Below are 22,757 nucleotides of genomic sequence, written 5' to 3' on the forward strand. Positions count from 1 at the left end.
TGGATGGGGAGTCAAAGGTGGGGGCCTGTGTAATGGATGGTCCAGATCTATGATTGGAACATTTGTAGTATGATTAATATGAACTTAGGCATGATTGTAAGATGAAGATCATCCAACAAAGTTTATTTTTATGTACCATCCATTTCCCTAGACATTGAACGGACGATTAGGATCATCTGGCAAAGGTTTTTTTTATTTTTTAATTATTTTTTTTATTTTTTTTTTAAAAAAAAGGAGGGACGAGCAATCCAGGGCAACACCCACATGTTGGATGGTCTAGATCAATGACGTGACCATTAGTCGTACGATCGATATGAGCTATCCATTTCGAAGAGATGGTTGGTTAAAGTAATCCGACAAAAGTGATATTATAGTGATTGGCTATCATTCTATCAAGGGTGGACATGTATAATGAATAGTTCAGATTGTTTGTACGATCAATGTTGACCGTCCATTTCCCTAGCCAATGAGAATCATCTGACAAAGGTTATCTTTTAAGAGGGATGGGCAACCAGTACATGATGGATGTTCTGCATCAATGATCAGATCATTTTGTAGAATGATCAACGCCACCTATATTTAGGACCTGTAAGCAAACTTAGGTACTCAAAAAGTTCTGAAATCACAATCACTTGCTCCAAAACGTTACCCAAACACAGGGATTATAATTCCCAGCAATTACAGGTATTATAATAACTGGTAATTGGATTGTCCAGGCCACTCAAATGCCCCCAATCCAAACAGCCCTCGAGGATACCTACAATGGTCTTCTCAACATCTTGCTAGCTTTTCTCCATTTCCTGGTAGTATTCTGCCCACCGACGGATTGATCTGCAGCATCCATCCTCCGTAAGGATCCTGCCATCTATTCAGAGAGTTGCATGGTTGGTGGGTCATGTTTGAATATTCTTCCTTGTTTTAATATGTAACCTGTTCTTAATGAAGATCAACTGCAGAAATCAAGCATCATTTACTTGATTCGTTAGATGAACTGATGGATGGGGATTTCTATGATTGGTCTTTATTTGGGTATTACTCCCTCCAAGATACTGTCAATTGTAGCTAGCACTTCCTATTGTAATGCAAAAGACTCACATTTGGAATTAGACAGCAACACTGTAGCGATGTGAGGCCCGCCATGTCCAAACATAACTACCTGATGTGGCTTGCTTATGCTACCTTAAACCACTACATGCTGCATCTTCGTGTTAAGTGCGTGTGTGAGAAAAAAACAAAACTTCTGTAGATTGAAGAGAGCCTAAAAGGAGAGACAGAAGAACCTCTAGGGCAGTACATGAAGTAGTTTGTGTGTATAAAGGTCTGATGATCCCTTCTGATGCAGCAGACTCAGCATACCGTGGCAGTGAATTCTTTTGAAAAATAACTAAGAAATCTCTAGCTTTTAAAATGACAAATTATATTTTAGAGAGACTTGAATCTCCTTAAAAGCAAATCAGCACTTTGATTTTACAAGGAAACAAAAGCGCCAGATGAAGTTTCCCATTCGGGAGCTTGGATTTGGAATGCATTGGAATCCAAATTGCCATTCCATTGGAATTAATGATTCCGAATCCTCATTTGTATTTAATTGAAATACACTGGAATCCAAGTCTCTCATTTGGCAGCTTGTATTTGGAGGGCATTGGAATTCTTAGATATATTCACTGGACTTAGATTTGATTAACTAAACCAGCTTTCATATACCAAATTTGTGTGTGTGTGTGTGTGTGTGTGTGTAATGTGCGTGAGTGATATTTGATAGAATGATTGTAATAAGCCCATTAAAATATATACTTACGCCAAAAAAGAGGAAATTCTAAGCCCTGTGTGGGCCACAAATGCAAAGATCACAAACAAGAGACTCAACGACATTTTCTAACCGTCCTTTAGATGTCCAACATTTGGATGGTTCAATCTTTCTATTGCTGTGATTTTAGTATTGCAGCCGATAATTGGATTGTTTTGGGGTATTATCAGCGTGCCATATGTCGAATGGATTAGTATCATAGAAACACCTTTGTTACATGTCCGACTCTCCTGCCCTGCAAAAGCAGGCAAAAAAATGCATTTCCTTTAGATTACAACAGAATCTCCACATGTTGAGGAGATTTTAAAACATGTCAAAAAGGTAGATTTAAAATACCTCCAATTCCATTTACCTCCGAATCCTAGGCTGCCAGATTGTAAAAACAGCTATTTGGATTTGAAATACACCCATTTACCACCAAACCCAAGGTGTCAAACAGGATGTTAGGGTACCTTGGTGAGTTCTTCCCAAATCAATGAATAAGAGACACAGATCCCACCTGTTCTCATCTGACTAAAGATTTGTGGGGCAGAGAAAGTGGGTAGACAGTGAGACTGGACTAACGTGGTAATGGTTTTCTGAGCTGTGCCAGAAATGCCAAGAGCAAGCCCACCCGACCCAACAAGCCCCTGGCTTTGGGATGGGCACCTGCTAGCTTGGCCTGTGGGCAGGCTTGGGCCTTGCTTGCATTGCCCAATCAATTTTCTAATCGAGCTTAAGCTCAAGTCATTTTTGCCTGACCCGACCCAACCCTTCTTCATACACACGTATCATATCCTACAAATATGTCATTCTAATCCGTAGTCACCTATTTATATTGAATGCAGACCATTGGTTCCATTCCTCTAATATGGTTATTTCTTTGTGCATGAGTCGCCCACTTGCCAAATGGATATATTAGGAAAATTGAAGGGGGAAATAGGGATTTTATCAATTTTCAGGACCAGTCGGTTCAGGCCTGGACCCAACCAAAAAATTTGGCTCGGGCTTGGATCTGCTATGCAGCCTATGCTAGGTCCATGTCAGGCTTGGGTCGGGTTCAGGACTAGGGTCTTAAGTGGCTGGGCAGCCCAGGCCTCGCCCAACCCAGCCCATTGCCACCACCTCCCAGTTTTCAAGACTTTGCACATTGGCACATTTGGCATAGAGGAAACAAAAGCCTAAGGAGCATGGCCGAGCTGTTTTCTTTTACCTTTTTAAAGACAGTTACATTAACGGCAACCTGAGGGAGATCCCACGTGAGCCTGTGATACTCATCTTGTGATGGTTGTCAGGTTATCCTTTAAACAGTCAATCCATGGATTTGTGCACAGAAATGCAACAGTAAAACTAAAAAACCAACATGTAAGCTATGTAACTCCATATCATACACAGATGCTTTCTATTTACTCAACCATAGTCATGCAATATACAGGCGGAAACCATTGAGGCTAAACTCTAGATAACAAACGGTAAAAGGAACAAACAAATCACAGCAACAGTACTGACCAATTTGGGAGAATGGCTTTTATTTGCTTTCTCAACGAGATGCCAAGGACCAGAAGTTCAAGAGAAAAGAAGGGGAAACGGTGAACCAGCTGAGGAAGGCCATCGCCGTTGCAGTCTCAAACCTTGCACAGTGGTTCTTTGCACATTGGCCGAGGTCATTGCCAATGAGGACTGTGATGCCCGCAGATGCACAAGCAGCTGCAAATGTGAGGGTGGAAGTGATCTGCATGGGAAAACAAGACGATGCTAAGGTGAGAAAAGATCATTTTATGGAATTAATGAACATGGTAAAGTATAAATTTCAGCATGCATGCATATGGATGTAAATGCATTCCTGTATAGGACAGTCTATCATTAACCATGGTTGTTATATTTACCTGCAGGAATAGGTGCATACCTGTTCATGTACATTCATCATTTGCATGTGTGTGTGCATGTGTGTAGTATAGGTAACGGGTGGTTGGGGAACCATGACTCTTCACGAAAGACACCATCCTAGACATCATCAATGGGACTTCGATTTTGAACAGATGCATACATGCTCACATACATTCATTGTCTGTATGGATAGGGGTGTGTGCACAAGCATGTAAATGTGGGTACAGGTGGCAGTGGGTCAAGTTCATATCAGGTCAGGGTCAGCCCAAACCATATAGTAAAAGGATCCCAAGCCTTATCCAATACTCAAGATGACTAGGTCCAATCCATGAGCATATTCCCATGCCAAGGCCTGGTCTGGCCCAATCCAACCCACTTGTAAAAAATTAGGGCCTGTTTGGCATCTCTTATTTAATCCAATAAGAGCTACTCTAATAAAAGCTAGAGAATTAACACTTTTTGTTCTAGAACTTGTTTTACCAATAAGCTCGTTTGCGAAAATCACTTTTTCTTAACCGAAAAAAGCTCTTATTCGAAATAAGCATGTTTGGTAAAACATTCAAATAAGAGTTTTTCTTAGGGTAGTTGTCATTTTAAAAAATTGCAAGAACTCCATCTCAAACAAGCATGCCCCTTTCCACCTCTCACCTTGGATGTAGGCTCAGACATTGGATGCAGATTGTCCATCATGTGGAGCCCACCTATGATGTGGACCGTCCATAGTGTGGGCCTAACCTTCTAAGTGGGTCATCCATCATGTGGGGCCCACCTTGAATGTGGACCATTCATCATTAGGGGCCAACCTTTGATGTGCACTATCCATTATGTGGGGCCAACCTTTGATGTTTACCGTCCATTATGTGGGGCCAACCTGCAATGTGGATTGTCCATTATGTGGGGCCCACTATCAATGTTGATTGTCCTTCATGTAGGGCCCTTCAATGTCCATTGCCCATAACGACAGTTGATGTGCACATCGTGTGGGGCCCACCTTTGAAGTGGGTTGTTCATCACGCGGGGTCTGCCTTGGATGTAGGCAATTCATCATTAGGGATAGACCTTTGATGTGGGCCTCCATTATGTGGGGTCCACCTTGATGCAAGCCATCTATCAGGTGCGGCCCACTTGATGTGGTTTGTCCATCATGCAAGGCCATACTTTGATGTGGGCCATCCATCATGTGATGCCCACCATTGATGTGGACCATCCACCATGTGGGGCCCATTGTTGATGTCCATTGCCCATCGTGTGGGGCGCACCTTCTATGTGGATCATCCATCATGTTGGGCAACTTTGGATATGGACCGTCCATCATGCGAGACCTTGGATGTGAACCACTACCACGCGAGGCCACACTTTGATGTTCACCATGCATCATGTGAGACCCACTTCATCCATTATGTGAGCCCACCTTGATGTGAACCATACATCATGTGGGCCCCACCTTCAATATGAGCTATTCATCACGTGGACCCACCTTTGATGTCAACCTTCCATCATGTGGGCCCACCTTCAATGCCCACCATCCAATCATGTGGGTCCCACCTCTGATGTGGACCATCCATCATGTGGGGCCACACTTTGATGTGGGTTAGCCATCATGCGGGGCCCACTTTGATGTGAACTGCACATTATGTGGGCTCGCCTTGATGTGAGCCATTCATCACGTGGACCCACCTTCAACATGGGTCGTTCATCATGTGGGCCCACATGAGAGATTGTAAAGAGGAGGGCAAGATCAGAATTACCAAAAAGGTTTAGGGACAAACTTGTCCCAAAATTAGACCAAAAATGCCTACCCACTTTAGCAAAAAAAATGTAAACTATCCTTTCCCAAAGAACCAAGAGGTAAATCTCTTGTTTCTGAATTTTGTAGAAATAAAATTAGACACTAAACAATCTATTTTCGAAAAAGACATGTCGTTTTTAGAAATAAACAAATAAGCTCTTATTAATAGAGATACCAAATGGTCCCTTAGATTGGAAGAGCTTGAACCATATACAAATACTGAGAATAGGCAGGTTTGTTTTAGGCCACGTACAACTTGAGCCCAACCCATTCACTTAAATGGGCCACTTTTTAAGACCGACTGTGAACCAAACCCCGATAAACTCAAACCAAGCCTAAGGTCGCCAGCCCTGAACGGGCGTACGTATGCTACATGACTGTGTTTTTCTACTGAAGCTTGTCCTTGACACGGGACCATTCAATCACCCGGAGGGAGAGCATGAGTGGTCGTATTGCTAATTGATGGAAGACCAGGCCCGTCTAGTAGAAGATCAGAGCCATCCAAGGGTCCTGATTAAAGATTTAGCCTAGCCAACCATCCATATTGAAGTTCTGGACCATCAAAATCATCCAGATATTTGCACAACACAAGGTTCAGATTGATCAGATGAAAGACCAGGACCCTATCACCAGTCCTAATGAATAATCAGCATAAGATCAATGGTCTGATCAACCTGTGATGCTTATAGAGTCAACTCGATGGCTTAAAAGAACCCACCAACTGGAATGTGGGATCCACAGGTCCAACTAGATACCAGACTTTACACAAAACCCCTGAGGAGTTTTGCAAGGTTTTGTACAATCACATGGACTATAAACACCATGGGTTGGTAAATAGAGAACTGTGGATATTAGAACCCTTTGTTTGGTTCCGATTTCGTAGATCTTGCTTTTTCAAGTACATGTTTGAGACAACTTAGGATATGTTTATCTGTGGGGCAATAAGATTTAAGTATTGGCTTCTTTTGGTTTAATGTAGTAGTTTATTCTTAACTGGAATCTTGTGACATGGCTATATAAAGCCATGCTTGTGAATTTTAAGGGAGGCTACTAAACAATTCTAATGAATGAAACTTCCTTTTTGTTTTAGTTTCTCAAGGTGGAATTCTATTGTTAGTGTGACTCTTCTGGGAACCTCTTTGGTGAGCCCCACATATCCATCTGATTTTTATTTGGACTTCAGTATTGGGATTGGCTTCTTTTGGTTTGAAGTAGTAGTATATTCTTAACCAGAATCTTGTGACATAACTATATAAAGCCATGCTTGTGAATTTTAAGGGAGGCTACTAAACAATTAGAATGAATGAAACTTCCCTTTTGGTTTAGTTTCTTGAGGTGGAATTCCATTCCTACGAGTGTGACTCTTCTGGGAACCCCTTTGGTGAGCCCCACATATCCTTCTGATTTTTATTCGAACTTTAGCATTGGGCTTGGCTTGTTTTGGTTTGAAGTAGTAGTTTATTCTTAACTGGAATCTTGTGACATGGCTACATAAAGCCATCCTTGTGAATTCTACAGAGGGCTACTAAACAATTCAAATGAATGAAATTTCCTTTTTGTTTAGTTTCTTGAGGTGGAATTCTAGCCCTAGGAGTATGAATCTTCTAGGAACCCTTTTGTGAGCTCCACATATCTATCCGATTTTTATTCTGTATTTTCCTATTCATTTATGCAAAATTGAAGAAGTGCTAGACTGAAGCATCTTGAGTGGCATTTGATCTTCAAAACTGGTATCTATTCAATCTATCCTAGTAGACTCAATCCCATTTTGGTTGCTTTATCAGTCCTAGCCATTGTCCAGCCAGTCTTCAATTATGGCTAATTCTTCAAAACAACCTGACAGTGACTAGTAACCTCACTTCTAACATGAACAGTAGTCAACTACATAGTTGCATATGTGCTCTTCTTTTCCTTTACTACATACTAACAAAATCAGTTTACTTACCCCATCACCAATGGCAAACAAGCTCACAACCCGAGAATTCCGCAAGCAGCGCTTCACTAGAAGGGCATAGATATCCACCAAGGCTAACGATAGGCTCCACAAGCTTTGTAAGATGACAGCCGCGACAAGGTAGCTGACACACCAAATATAAAAACTTGTTCTTGAGACAATTCAAAAATGCAATTCTATGATTCAACTTTCTTCTGTGAGAGCTTTGATTGCTCCCAGATTTATGTAGAATAGAATTACATAAATACATGATTTTGTAAGTCTTTTTTTTCTTCCTGAATGCATGATTTTGTACCTCTCAAGAAAGTACATGAATTTGTCCAGCGTCATGAGGAAGATCTATATGGTATATGGGTTATAAGCGGAATACATGGACCGATGGTGAAATTTTTACCAATAGCATTGGTAGTGTTTTGACCATTCCCAACAGTTGATAGGATTGAGAAGCAGGCACGTCAGTCATAAGTGGAGAGAGGGATCCAACAGACAAGTTGCAGACTATGATACCCAGATGCTTCAAAATGCATGACATGCTCATATTGTATTGTGTTCAATACTTCAATTTTGTGTAAAATATGTACTCCTGCAATATCTCTACATCTGTGGTGTATTCTTGGCATATCTGAGTATCATAGGCTGCAAAGAGAACCATTAGAGGCAATGAATATTATGAATCATTACTAAGTTTCAACCTTCAACCATACATATTCAAGCAGTTTTATGTGTAGTCATCAGTTCAAGAGGGATATGCCTCTGGGTTTGGCAGAACCAGAAGTATTGTTAGATACAAGACCTGAGTCTTTCACCACCAAACTCTTCATTTCAACTCAAATTCTGCAAAAACCTTGAACATTGAGGCCAATTGTATAACCCATTGGAAGTTGAAGCGAGTGAAGGAATGTCCCAAAAGGTTAAACTTCTAAAATGTCATCGTTTTGTACTTTCATAGGAGCCAAATCAACTTGAATGGCTTGAAGTGCATGGTGGCACCTTTGGTTTTTATAGGCATAAGACAAACTCAGCAAAAGGGAAGAAATGTTCAGGTGTAAGATTTAAGCCTTTCACCGTGATAGCTTTTCAACTAAAAGTCGTCAGCTTGTCTTCAGCTTTTAAGTTAAAAAACAATCACTTGACAGCTTGTCACTATTCAATCCCATTGGTGGATTATGGTAATGGTACAATATGATTAATACTCTATTGACCTTGCGGATTCAGGAAAGGTAGGGGTAAATTAGCATCGCTTCTTAAAATACCTTTGTGCCTGGCTTCAATTTCAGCTGTTAATTTCCACCATATGAGGCTCAGCCTCTTAACAAAGTCATCTGCCCCCTCTCAATCACACAGTCACGCCATAATTTTCAATGATTTACAATAAGCATGAATTAGTGCATGCAAAGCATGTGCAAAGCAGGATCATTTTAACAATTCAAGACAAAGAAGCCTATATAAGGAAAGTCGATTCTAAATAAGATTAGTAAAAATACAGCACAAAGATTGGCACCGTATCACCCATATCATCAGCCTCCCTATAGCCACAATGACATGTAGAATCTGACCTAGGAAAAGGACCAAATGTCATCAGAGATCCACCATTCTTCCAAGCAAGCTTCCATGATTGCACTTTCTCATTGTCCATCAAATCACACTAACGAAGTCATACACCATATATGGCTGGCTAATAGCATATGCAGTTATGATCAAATAAAGTTTACCATCTACAGAAAACAGGAGAAACCTGGCTCACTGTGTGAATTATCCCAGGTGATGGTGATCAGAAAGAAGAAAGCTGCTCAATTTGAGCACAGGCACCATTCATCTGGGAGAGGCATGTGTATAACTGTCTAAGGCCAGTTCGGGTGTTTTTTGCAGGAATTTCTTGCAGGAAATCCAACAATCCCATGTATTTCATGCAAGCATAAACTTTCACCATGGTGATGAATGGGGCAGTACTTAGTAGAAGTCAAAGTGGAGGGCTTCAAATTCATTCCTATCTACAGCCTTATCCTTGGTAAGTGAACAAGCCATCACAGCCCTACCCACCACCTCAACCCAAGTCCTTTTAGGTTTCCCCTTGTCTTCTTTTCAGCCCGTCAACTCTAATCAAAGTTCCTTTCCTCCTCGGAGTTCGCTCCTGTTCTCTAAGCACATGACAACACCATTGTGATCATATTCATAAAAATAAAAGACGTTGGACCAAATTGACGGAGAACTCTAGCAATGCGATACATGGACTTCAAAACTATCGCATGTTTTCCATAATATGCTAACACATTCCAAATTCCCAGAGGAGCATTTTCCTGAACATAATGAGACTGATATGTATTGAGTGCCCAAGCACTGTGCCTGCAAACTTTGTTCCCCTTCAATGAGCTATACTCTACTACAGCTTCCGCACCCCAAAAGGTAGCTTATGACAATATCCGTCTGATTTTGTAAATGGTGACCGTTGCAAGTAGTAGTATTTTGATGAAGTGGATCTAAAGGCTCTTCAAATGCAAGTAGTCTGCTCCCATCGAAATGTTAAATGTATCAGTAGTCCCACCATAAATTCCCATAGAGGCAAATGAACAAATAGAATCCTTTGATAGACTACCCAACGAAGTTTGGGCGAATGGTCTTCAGCGTAGGTTTGCTCCCTATAGGTAAGGGTTCGATTCCCCTCCTTGGCTTTACCTGATACACGTGGTTGTGGGTGATTGCATGTATCCACAGGGATTAGTCTCACTTCAAAAAAGAGGTGGGGACACCCTGTGTCTTCAAAAAAAAAAAAGATAGACTAAAGTTGTATCCAAGAAGGCCTAAGATGATATGCCACATAAGCTTCAAAGTTTAATCCATTTACTATTTTGGCTTTGGTGTTCCTCCTTTTCGCTTGATCAGTATCCTAACATGAAAAATGTGAAGGGGGAGAAAGAGAAGGAAAGGCAAAAGGCAAGAAAGAAAAACAGGAAGAGAGAGAGGAGCATAATCTATTGTTAGTGTCAAGAGACTAGCACTATTTTGTTAGTACAAGAGAGGGGGAAGAGTATGGTACTCTGTATGGCTACACTATCAATATGAATATGACTTACATATCTCTAACCCCCGTCAAGATGGAACACGAATATCAATCATGCCCAGCTTGTGGTAAACCCAATCAAGATGATGATGACCAACTCCTTTAGTTAGAAAATCGGCAAGTTGATCTTGAGACTTCTGATATGACATCACTTCCTTTTAAGTTACTAAAAAAATAACAATCAACTTGAACGTGCTTGATACGTCCATGATAAACCAGTTTGTAAGAGAGATGAATTGCAACCAAGTTCTCATAATGAAGTTTCATAGAAGAGCAATAGGAATCCCCAACTCTATTAAAAATCTCTTCAATTAGAGGAGTTCACAAAACCAAAGAGCCATAGCACGACACTTCACCTCAGCACTAGAACAAACCAGAACTGGGTGCTTCTTACTCTTCCATGTTGCCACATTACCATCCACAAGCGTACAGTGGCCAATGGTAGAGCACTGATTGGTGTGAGACCCTATCTATTGTATGACTCAACATTTAAATGGCCATGCTTCATATACAACATACCTCTAACATGGGATTTTTTCCAAATACGATAGGCAGCCTCTAGGTGACCAAAACGTGGACCATGCACAAAATGACTGACAACTCTAACCGCATAAGTGATGTCTAGCCTTGTGATGGTCAAGTATATGAGCTTCCCAACCAATCGCTGATACATCCCAACATCACGTAGCAAGTTCTCACTGTCCAACTGAAGCCGGTGATTCCGCTCAATAGGAGTGTCGACTCGTCAAGTACCACGTTCACCGGAGTCATAAAGCAAGTCCAGACTCCAGAGGACACTTGCACGGTAAGATGATTACACTATAGATATGTATATATGTGTACATGACTCTTATAACTCTAAAACATACACTAAATAAACTTTTTAGTTTTTAAAAGCAATGTCCCCTACAAAATAACATAATACATCCATTGTTCGGAGTATCTCCAGTATTATCGAAATATCCTTGATATTATACATACCTCCAGCTCGGCAATACCAATAACACTAGTAGCCTAGGTAATGCAGGGGCATTTTCACACCGGGCTCGAGTGGGGTAGCCCGTGGGATGCGGGGACACACTCGAGGTGGGTGACCCATGTGATTTAGGGCCCACGGGGGAGGTCTCGTATTCGAGACTACTCATCGGGGGTGATTAATGCGCATTTCACACCGGGCTTGAGTGAGGTAGCCTGTGGGATGCGGGGACACACTCGGGGCGGGTGGCCCATGTGAGGCGGTACTCATGTGATTTGGGGCCCACAAGGGGGGTTCGGTCAAGGTCCTAACTCATACGATGTGGGGCCTGGGCTATGAGATAAAGGGATTAATTCGCCATACTCTAACAGTTCGAGCTTTTAGAGCAAGTGGTTAATTGTCTTGCATCAAATTGGTATCAGAGCGGGAGGTCTCGTGTTTGAGACTCCTCACCGGGGGTGATTAATGCAAGGGCATTTTCACACCGGGCTCGAGCGAGGTAGCCCGTGGGATGCGAGGACACACTCGAGGTGGGTGACCCATGTGATTTGGGGCCCACGGGGGAGATCTCGTGTTCAAGACTCCTCACCGGGGGGTGATTAATGCGCATTTCACACCGGGCTCAAGTGGGGTAGCCTGTGGGATGCGGGGACACTCGAGGTGGGCAGCCCGTGTGACGCGGTACCCATGTGATTTGGGGCCCACGAGGAGGGTTCGGCCGAGGTCCTAACACATGCAATGTAGGGCCTGAGCTATGAGATAAAGGAATTAATTCGTCATAATCTAACAGTTCGAGCTTTTAGAGCAAGTGGTTAATTGTCCTGCATCACTAGGAAATTCCAAGCATTGGCGATGTATTGCTAAGTATTGCCAATGTATCAATATCGCCAATATTTTCGACTGTGTAAATTCCAAGAGTTGCTTGTATCACCAATTGGCAATATTTCGATAATATCTCCAATGTATCAATATCGCCAAAAATCTATTTACTAAAAAAATTACCATTCTAGTTTTTTTATGGGCACATGGTAGTATGTAGTATTCAAATTGTCGACGATAATATCAATCATATCATGATATTATCATTGCCGCAACATGGGCGATATCGAGGCCACAGTTTTTCGTTTCCTTTCAAATTGTTGACAATTTCTCGATAAAATACCATGTTGTCAATATTATGAAACATCAACGGAAGTTTGGATGAAAGGTTGAATGGTTGGATGGACAAATGGGATGGTTGGATGGATAGATGGGAAGGATGTGATGGTTGGACTGATTTCTTACAACAACACATACTTTTAGGCCCCCATTAAACGGAAAGTTATTATGTATGTATTCTTTTTGTGATTTTTAATTCATAAATATGCAAATATGTGTATTTTAGCATATCTTGAAGCTTCACTGGAAAATCCCATTGTTTTCCCCATGTTTCCACTTTCCCCACATTTTCGTTTATCAATGATATCAATATTGTTTCCATATTCCCCAACCAACAAAACTTGTAGCGATACCGATACTTGGAACACTATATACATCTTAAAAAGTTTACAAATTTGGTTGACAAAATTGGTGTTAGTGAACAACATGATATGCTGAAGCTATAACACATTTACACCAATATCTCAATCTCCATCTAATAATCTGAATGCATCAACAGTTCAACACAATATATAAAAAGAGCTATCCGGGAGGGAAAAAAATTTGCACGCAATTAGTTCTTCAAATTGCTAAAACTGTGCATTATTAAAGGAATGGAAAGGGCTTTAGACCAAAATAAAGGTGTTTAGGTAATTTATAGGGTGAAGCTCGTGATAAGAGAAGCTCTCCATCAAAGAAGCCTACTTCTTACAAACGCTTTCCTCCCCTCTTCCCATGCCATGTAAATGACTTCCTCTCTCTCCACATGTGTATTGCATTTGTCATGTAAAACAGAAAGTTAGTGCATTCCTGTGAGGAATGAGATCCATCCACAACAAAATTATCCAATCCACATGTTTGTGACAAACCTATTTTGGCAGTATTGTAGGCCAAAGGGTCAAGTTACACTGCAGGAATCAGTGTTGGATTTAACACATTCCTACTAAGAAAGATTAAGGGCATGTTTGCCCCAACCGCAAGAAAGATAGTTCACAATTTCTCAGATTTCCACTCTACATAGAATTTCCAAAAATCACGAACTATACTCAATAGGATACAACAAGCTCTATCCAATGCAGCATAAAGAGATCCCTCTCACAAACTTTTAGAAACTCCACTAAGGGTAGATATTTGCAGCATAAGAGTAAACTGTAGATATTTCCAAAATAGCTAGGGCAAGGTTATTACAACGGCAATGATGATGACAAGTATAAACTTCAAAATAAAAATTTAACCTTCTCTGCACCTGAAATGACCATGAACCAAGTGGACTTACTCCACTGTCTTCTCAAACTTCACTTTTCCTTTTTCCTTTTTCTTTTTAGAAAAAGAAAAACTTATCTCTAATCATTTCGATGCTTGTAAATGGGGCTAATTGTAAATGATTTACAGGTAAATGGTTTACAATCTGTGTTTGGATGCTGAAAAATGCCTGTAAATCATTTAAAGCTTTCAGCCCCATTTGATTTACAGGCAAAAAGTTGTGATTTCATTTGCAGGACTTAAACAATTTACAGCCTATCCAAACACAGGCAATCATTTACCTGTAAATCATTTACATCTTACAGCCAAACAGGAAAGGCTGTAAATGATTTACACCTGCAACTCATTTACCACTAAAACCAAAATATCAGGATACAACATAAGATGTATGTGGATAATGGTTAAAAATATCAGCTGAAAATGCTGCATCAGATAATATATCTCAGTATCTAGAGAAGAACAATACGATTCTACTTTTGTATGCATCACCAGTGCAAGGATCAGTTTGGACTGCCGCCGATACATGCTCCAGTATCAGTATGGAACCTGGGTGCATATGCCATCAACTTACAACACCAGAAGTGACAGTAGGGTGGTGTGTTCCTAAACATAGAATGCGTGCGGAATAGCACAAAAGGAACCAAAGCAAATTCAGAACAATACCTACACCCATATAGAAAGAAAATCAAATTCTAATAACTTATAAAAGAAAAGAACATCATATGACTTTGTTCGATACCAGAAGGCGGTGACAGATGTGAAATCGTTTGTGGAAGCCATGACGCAGAGAGCTGCGGCCGCAAATGCAAACTGGAAGAACCGCAACACGAGGCCACCGTGGGTTCCGGGCATGCCTTGGATGTCCTTCATCCTCACTCTAAGAGCATCCTCGCCGATGTTGGTGAGAGGAGGAGCTTCAACTGGATGAACTGATGGATGGCTCACGTTCATCGCTTCAGCGACTGCAAATCATACCCCCAGATTCACCGATTCCTACATGTAACCAATCACAAATCCAAATCAAGAGCTTCAATCCGGAGAAAGCAAGCAGTCTCTGAAAACCCTAATCCCACAGATTTTCAAAGAAAAGACACGAAAATAGGTGATTGGAGCCCTAATTAGGTGGATTTAGAAAAGAAAAGCGAGATCTTTGACTTTGAAATTCGAACCGCATTGATTTTCGGAGAGGAAATGCATGAGATCGCTCGTTCCGAGATCGAAATACGTCAACTATTGACGATTATAAGACGTGAATCAGTGAAATTTCGGCCTTATTTGAGATGGATTTCAATTCAGTTGAATGGAATGACAGAAAAGCAGTGGCTGGCCACCAAAGCCAGTAGAGGAGATGACGTAAAAAAAGGAGAAAGACTTTGATACTCTGGCACAGCGTGATGAATGATACGCAGGCACTTAGATTGCTTCAAAATGCATACGTGCCATAAGAGTGATTCAAGCGAAACTGTCTAAGATACGTGTATATATCATAAACGAAATTTTAAGATTATTTGATTATATGACCCTCGGATTCGTGGGCATTTAAGTAACGGTAATAAGTGAAAATTATCCAACGGTCCTGTTTCAACAAACATGTGTCCACAAATCAGAGAATATTACTGTTTAACCAATTTGATTTATAGATGGTAACTGAACGACAGTGGGTTCCAAATTTTCGACGGTTTAGTTTGAGCTAATGTATTTCATGTAACACTTTATGAGTGTCTGAGTATCAAGCGTAGCATGCAACTGGAGTATCAAATCACTCTCCAAAAGAACGATGTAAATTGAGAAAATATTGTAAAAGGGAGAGATGGTCACGGGTAGGTGTGCATCGGGACACTTGCACAATCTAATCCATCACCATTCTGTGAACAATACCTCTCATGGGCCACCATGTAAAAATCCAAGCATCCGATTAATAGACTATAAAATGGAGGTTCGAGATCATTTACTGAAAATAGGTTTAAGGAACAATTTCTGCCACCTATTCTGGATTACTTGGAAGTGGATTCAGTACTGAGTAACGCTTACTGAGTAAACTCTTTGGGCCCCATCGTGGATGTATGTGTCTTATCCACACCGTTCATCCATTTTGAAAGCTCCTTTTAGGATATTATCAAAATTGAAGTATATCCCAACGTTCAAGTGGACCACATCACGAAAGGGTAATAACTTACACCATTGAAACTTCGTAGGGCCTACAGTTATGCTGATTTATCAGCCAACCTACTTATATGGGTAATTTTTTACTGTAGATGTAACTTTCCATCCACCTTATTTTTTCGATCGGATCAAAGCTGACATTACTAATCTAAACCTCTATTGGTACAGACAATCTAATAAAGACAGAAATACCCTTATTTTAGTTACTTTTATCTAAAAAAATAGAGGTATTTTTGTTTAAAAACTTCATTCCGTACCTATAAAATCTACTTATGTAACGAAGTTTTCGGCCATTCAGAAAAAACATAAAAAGTAAGCACCTACTGTGCTAATTTTTTCTATTTATCCAAGGTCAGATAAACATGATAAAAGAAAAACACAAATATTAACTTTGATCCAAAACTTAAATGGTCCCTAATTATATTTCAACGGTAAGCATTCAATTCACATTGTTTCTTGTGGCATGGTCCACTTGATGATTGGATATGCTTCAATTTGGAGTTCATGCAGTTAAATAAGCTAGTAACGATGGACAGAGTGGATAACATAAATTCATAGTAGGGCAGAATGAGTTTACTCAGTACGCCGTGTATTGAGTACTTAGTTACTCGGTACATTATCCACTTCCAGATTACTCATGGATCTTATGAGAAAATTCTTACCATCCCTAGGAAAAGGGATGGTTATGGAAGAGGGGAGTGGATTAGGTGAGATCGGCATCGAAGGTGATGTGGCCCTTACTGTGGGGCCCACTTTGATGTGTGTATTCTGTAACCACCTTGTCCATCCGTTTTTCTAGATATTTTAGTGAGTTATCCAAAAATTGAATCAGATCCAATTATTAAGTGGACCATATGGTAAGAAACAGTAGTGATTGGCCATTAATGGGTTATAGAAGTTTTGGATCAAGCTGGTATTTGCTTTTTCCCTTCATCTAGGCTTATGTGACATTATCAATAGATTACATGGCAAATAAACAATATAAAAACATTAAGGTACAGCCTAAAAAGCTTTTAATAATAGAGCATACAATCACCTTTGTTTCCTATAATATAGTCCACCTAATAATTGGACATTGTTCATTTTTTTGATCATGAAGGGGTGGATATTAAATACAACATCAAGGTGAGCCCCATGATAACGGCCACACCGTCTTGGGTGAGGTTGGGTCTCACCTAATCTGCTCCGATAAAAAGAGAACCCCCACTTACGGATGCATTGGACCATACAGTCCATGTGATTTTCAGTTTCTACACTATAACACAGGATTTTTATGATGACTTTGGTCCATGGTCACCGATCGATGATTAGAAGGTCCAACTGAGCACTATAGCTATGATGGGATTGTGTTCTACCTTGCCTAGACTGTCTCTATCCGGGCAGAGGCTCTGTGGGGCCCACCGTGATGTATTGTTTTATCCATGTTGTCCATCCATTTAGACATATCATTTTTAAGAAGACAAATCCAAGGCTCAAGTGGACCACATAGCAGGGGAATGGACACCTACCGGGAAAAACTTTTTAGGAGCTGAAAAAGTTTTGATGAGTTGATATTTGTGTTCCCCGTTCATGCAGGACTATGTCACCTTAAGAATAAGTTGCAAGGCAAGTATGGTTGACCTTAAGAAGGTTTCAATGGTGGCCGTCATTATTATCGTTGCTTCCCGTGGTGTGGTCCACTTAAGGCTTGGATCTGCTTCCTTTTTTTGGGTCATGCCCTAAATGATCCATCAAAGTGGATTGACGGTGTTAATAAAACAAATACATCACGATGGCCCCACATAGCCCCTACCTAGACTACATATCCACAAGGGTTGTGCATAGCTAGGGTTGTACATCAAGCTGAGTCGAGTTGAGGTGGGCCAAGCTTGGCTTGACTCGTCCATGCCATCCTCGAGCTCGAGTTAGCCCCTGAGCTTACCATTGGAGCTTCACTTGACTCGTCCGTGCTCCCCTCGAGTTCGATCTTACCCTCGAGCTTATCATTGGAGCTCTCATCACCAATTTGACTGCCAAATCTTTCAATTTGTAAATCATATACCCAAAATCTCAATTTTTGGATTTGAGATTTTTCTTTTTTCAAACAATTAGAGGTACCTTGTTATTGAGAGAGAGGGAGAGAGAGAGAGAGAGAGAGAGAGAGAGAGAGAGAGAGTGTGTGTGTGTGTGTGTGTGTCTATATATGTGTGTGTGTGTGTGTGTGTGTGAGTCGAACTCGGGGGAGTGGCTGAGTGGAGAGAGAGAGAGAGAGAGAGAGAGAGAGAGAGGAGGAGGAGGAGGAGCTCGGGTGGGCATGACGGGTTAGGTTTGTAAAGGGAGAGGTAAAGAAAGGGACGGGACAAGTAGGATAGAGCCTTTAGGATATATATATATAAGCCGAGCTAAGCTCGAGCTAACCAAGCTTGGAATTGAGCTTCGAGCCGAGCCAGCTCAAGCTCCACTCTGCTCGACCTCGGCTCATTTTCAAACAAGTTGGGTCATATAAAGCCTGGCTCGCCTCAAGTCGTCATTCAAGTCAAGTCAAACCGAGTTATACCAATCCAAGCAATGCGAGCTTAAAAAGCTTTTTTAAGCTGACTTAGCTTGTGTACAGCTCTATGCATAGCCTTGCAATTCCACATGCTAACACACGTGTCAGTATATCACAAGTGAGACGTCTCACTTCTCTATCAGGTGGACCACATTGTTTAAATTCTCCACTCCAAAATAAATCAGGGCGTTTACTCTTCTTGTGAGCCGCAATGCATAGGGAAAAAAATCAATGGCCATAACAGACTAATTTTAACAGGTCCGTTTGTGTTGTACTCTATGGGCCACTTGAGAAATGAAACATCATGTTTTTTAGGTGAGTGGATCTAATCGGCATAGGTTCAGTTGATGGCAATGTGGAATGGATCACGCCAAGGGTGCATCTACCCATGTGTTTTCTTATGGTCTTCACAAACCTAGACTTCTAGAGAGTGAGTGAGGCTTCATTGTAGCGTAAAGAATTAACATTTACAAATATTAAATTGACGACCTATAAAATGTCAAGCAATACTCAAATGAAATTTGGAAATCTTGATGATTACCATAACATACTCATCTTATACTTTATTGGGATTTGTAACAATCATCCGTTAGTTGTCTTAGCCAAACCCACCCATTGACGGCATGTCCTTAACAATATCATATGGCTTCTCGTTCATTATCATATAGTTTTATATATTCATCATTATAAGGAAGATTTTAACTACATTATCATATAGTTCTTCCTCTTGAATCCATTGTTAGATTTTTTACTCAGACTAATTTGCTTTACTAACATATTTTTAAGAATATATTCTATAACATTATTCCATCGCATTTTAGAACTTTTGCCACCACATTTTTTTACGGTGTCTTCTCAACTATCTTTCATGGAGACTTACAAGCATGGTTATTTAGGGATTTTGTCGGCAATTATGTAAGTGTGGATCCCAGTGTTCTCCTCGGTTGAGACATGCTAGTTATCTATTTTTTCATAGTCAGGAAAAATACAACTTTAATAAAACAAACACCTAGACATCTCACAAAACAATTAGGATTCAATACAACATGTAACATTACTACATGCATAAATGATATAGTGTAGGCATCGATGTTATGAGTCCAATCACAGTAGAGCAAAAACTAAACCATACAAATATTAATCGATGTTGGTATCTAGTCAAATTATAATGATGCCATCTAAAATAATGAATAATAATATAACCCAACAAATAATAATTCATCAACAAAGAAACTTATAAACTCGTCAAAAAACTCTTGATTTCTCAACGTTTTATGCGAGTCTAACTATATCCACTTGATAATATCTCATTGCAACTTCACCCACACATTCATCTCATGTCGATGAATTGACTTATCCCATGGTTCACATCGAGCTTTGCCGTTGTTGGTTATTTTCATTTTGACAATTTATATTACTAAAATACCCCAACGAAGCTTTGACTGCCCATCTCTTTGAACAAAGTTATGGAGTACACAATAAGCAATGATAATCTTCACTTGCGTCTAAATGCTAATTACACAGTCGAGTTTTGAATTGGTGAATAAACTTTTAATACTTTAATATGAGAACCACCATCCTGCTCTCCCTTCTCATACATGAATTTATACATGAATGCCAGTATATTGAAAAGTTTACAATGGGTTTTTTTTTTTTTTTTAAATTCACTAGTTGTTGTTGTCAACAATCAATGGCCACATTGTTGGAGGTAGCCATCGTTCATGGTTGTCATTGTTGACAGACAAGGGTGGTAAACCATGGTCACGCAATTTAAGGCTTCAGATTGCGTGATCGCTAATTAGGACACTCACCGGATTTCAATGAAGTGGTAAAGTCTTGCCCATTAATGCATATGGGAAGCAATAAAGGAGAAAATCGAAAATCATGATGAAATTTGTCAAATTGAAGCAAAGAAGGCTCTGTTACTAAATGTTAGATATATATTGTGGAATTGATGGATCATCTATGTATCGATAATGGAGATTCAATGCCATGACTAAGGGTGTACATGAACCAAGCCAGCTCGGTCAACTCGCTTGACTCGGCCCGAAAAAGCTCGACTCAACTCGACTTGAAATTGAGTTCGATCCGAGTCGAGCCATTTTTTACAGCTTGAAAATGAGTTCGAGTTGACCACAGCTCGGCTCAACTCAGATCAATACTCAGCTCGACTCGGTATTATATATATATATATATATATATATATATATATATATATATATATATATATATATATATATATATATATATATATATATAATAACCCTAAAACTCTTTTCATTTCTCCCCCCTTTTAAAATTTTGTTGTCTTGCAGATTTGTGTAGCAACAATGATGCATTTGACTTGCACAAACATGCCAGTGGAGAAGATCGACCATGCTCTGGATACCATCAAAACCAATGGCATCCAGAATGTTTTGTCTCTTAGGGGAGATCCTCCTCTGGATACCATCAAAACCAATGATTTCCCCGTCCGATGATTTCTAGTACATCGCCGGATTTCTCTTCTGTTGCTAAATTTTGATGATTCGCAGGATGATTTCAACTGTCTACGAATTGGTTCGTGTTTTCTCCAAATTCGAAATTCTTTTTTTTGTCCCTCTAATTTTCTTCATTTATTCATCTCTACTTAGAAGGTGTTTGAGAAAATACCTGTAAAACCATTGCCTCTGTTTGTAAAACAGTGGGTTTTGGAAGTTGCAGTTCAGGTGTTTGTGGAAATGCCTCAATGGCGAACTCAGCTCGATCTTGGCTCGAACTCGGCCTGCTGACCGAACCGAGTTGAGCTGGCCAGTCAGGCTCGAGGATCGAGCCGAGTCGAGTTCGAGCTGAGGCCAACTCAACTTGGTTCGACTCGATGTACACCCCTAGTCGTGACCTTAAAGCGTACCTGATTGGGAAAACATTCCCTATATCACGTTATCGACAAGAATGGGATCTTGGTCTTCTACACCTTACACCTTTAGGAAAACCTTCAATGTGACTAAGGTTTTTGTCTTATGTTGGTGAGAGGACCAAGATATGTATTTGTAAGAAAAAGTGTTAGAAAAGCTTACCCATCACCCTTCTCCCCTATAGTGTTTTCACACCGTAGGTTTCCATATCCAGTTTAATAACCGTATATAAGTATCACGGTTCAAGTGTCTCGCCCCAAACCTATTTGTGATGATCACAATTATAGTGGGGCTCATTGAATCGTCAAATCTGAATAATCCAATGGTCATTTAGAGAGTAATGATCATATATGGCCCACCCAATGGAGTCTTACATTATTTAGCTAAAAATGCCAATAGTTAAATAACTCATTATTAGCAATGGCTCGTCTTGTTTAATACTCTTATAAATGACATCAAATGTCGTAGTAAGGAGCCATAAATCCAAGTTGGTGTGCATGCTCAAAGTTCATTCTATAATATTGTTTACATTAATAAAAGGTCGTGAATATATGGAGTAATTAAAACCTCTTACTGTAATAAAGCACACATATCATCCAATATGGTGTTTACCATTCAGAGACTAATATAAGTGTTAGTGCACTGATTTGTACTCATTATTTGTCAATCATGTGAGTGCATGTGTCATATAGTTGGTTGAGCCCTTAGAAGCTGAAGACCAAAGACATAAGAGGACGTGGAGCATCAGGGAGCAAAGAACATGTAAATGAGGTGTCATGGTGACCCTAACCTTGACTCAAAACAACCATTGAAGTTTTAAATGATCCTTGCCTTAATAGAAAAGAAAACCTTGTGTGATCATCCTCTAGCCTTAGGACCCTTATTGAAACTAGAGGTGGGTAAAATGGACCCGATCCACCCCGATTCGAACAGAACCGATGGCCTGGATCGGTTAGGTTCGGGTAGGAGCGGTCAGATCCAAATGACAATCAGATCGGATTCAGGTACATAGTAAATCCAACCGAAATCCGATCCGATTCGATCTGGACTGCACCGGGTGTAATAACTAGTAAATTACAAGTTTACCCCTCCCTATATCTCATATTAGTAGGTGGATCCTACAAATTTTTTAACGGTGAAAATCATTATCTCCGCTTCTATTTATGGTGTGGTCCAGATGATCTTTGGATATGATTCATTTTTTGGATAATGCTCTAAAATGATCTCTGAAAATAGATGAGCGGTGTAGATATAATAAATACATCACTGTAAGGCTCATGTAACTTTGATCTCCTTTGAGCCGTTCGTACAACTCAGAGC

General features: G+C 40.2%; 1 protein-coding gene across 4 annotated transcripts; it reads right to left on the reverse strand.

Annotated features, from left to right (window-relative positions):
• Window positions 1-606: 606 nt before the first annotated feature.
• Window positions 607-15,198, reverse strand: LOC131240340 (CASP-like protein 5A2). Of its 4 annotated transcripts, none has more exons than XM_058238483.1 (5): window positions 15,020-15,197; window positions 14,590-14,843; window positions 7,408-7,540; window positions 3,296-3,518; window positions 607-865 (listed from the first exon to the last, which is right to left on the reverse strand). In XM_058238483.1, exons 2-4 carry the CDS (start codon window positions 14,799-14,801, stop codon window positions 3,327-3,329), a joined length of 537 nt encoding a protein of 178 aa, XP_058094466.1. In that variant the 5' UTR covers window positions 14,802-14,843; window positions 15,020-15,197; the 3' UTR covers window positions 607-865; window positions 3,296-3,326. The 4 variants fall into 4 exon arrangements, with proteins under 4 accessions (XP_058094466.1, XP_058094468.1, XP_058094467.1 ...); XM_058238485.1 differs by lacking the exon at window positions 607-865 and adding an exon at window positions 935-950; XM_058238484.1 differs by lacking the exon at window positions 607-865 and having other exon boundaries at window positions 3,153-3,518; window positions 15,006-15,198.
• Window positions 15,199-22,757: the final 7,559 nt, after the last annotated feature.

The sequence above is a fragment of the Magnolia sinica genome, chromosome 3 (genome assembly GCF_029962835.1).
Source record: "Magnolia sinica isolate HGM2019 chromosome 3, MsV1, whole genome shotgun sequence".
In the NCBI taxonomy this organism is placed as follows: Eukaryota; Viridiplantae; Streptophyta; class Magnoliopsida; order Magnoliales; family Magnoliaceae; genus Magnolia; species Magnolia sinica.

Coding starts and splice junctions, on each gene's coding strand:
- LOC131240340 (XM_058238483.1), bottom strand. CDS start 14,801: ATGAACGTGAGCCATCCATCAGTTCATCCAGTTGAAGCTCCTCCTCTC. Junction 7,541..14,589: donor ACATCTGTCACCGCCTTCTG/GTATCGAACAAA, acceptor TTGGTGTGTCAG/CTACCTTGTCGCGGCTGTCA. Junction 3,519..7,407: donor TGTTTGCCATTGGTGATGGG/GTAAGTAAACTG, acceptor TTTCCCATGCAG/ATCACTTCCACCCTCACATT.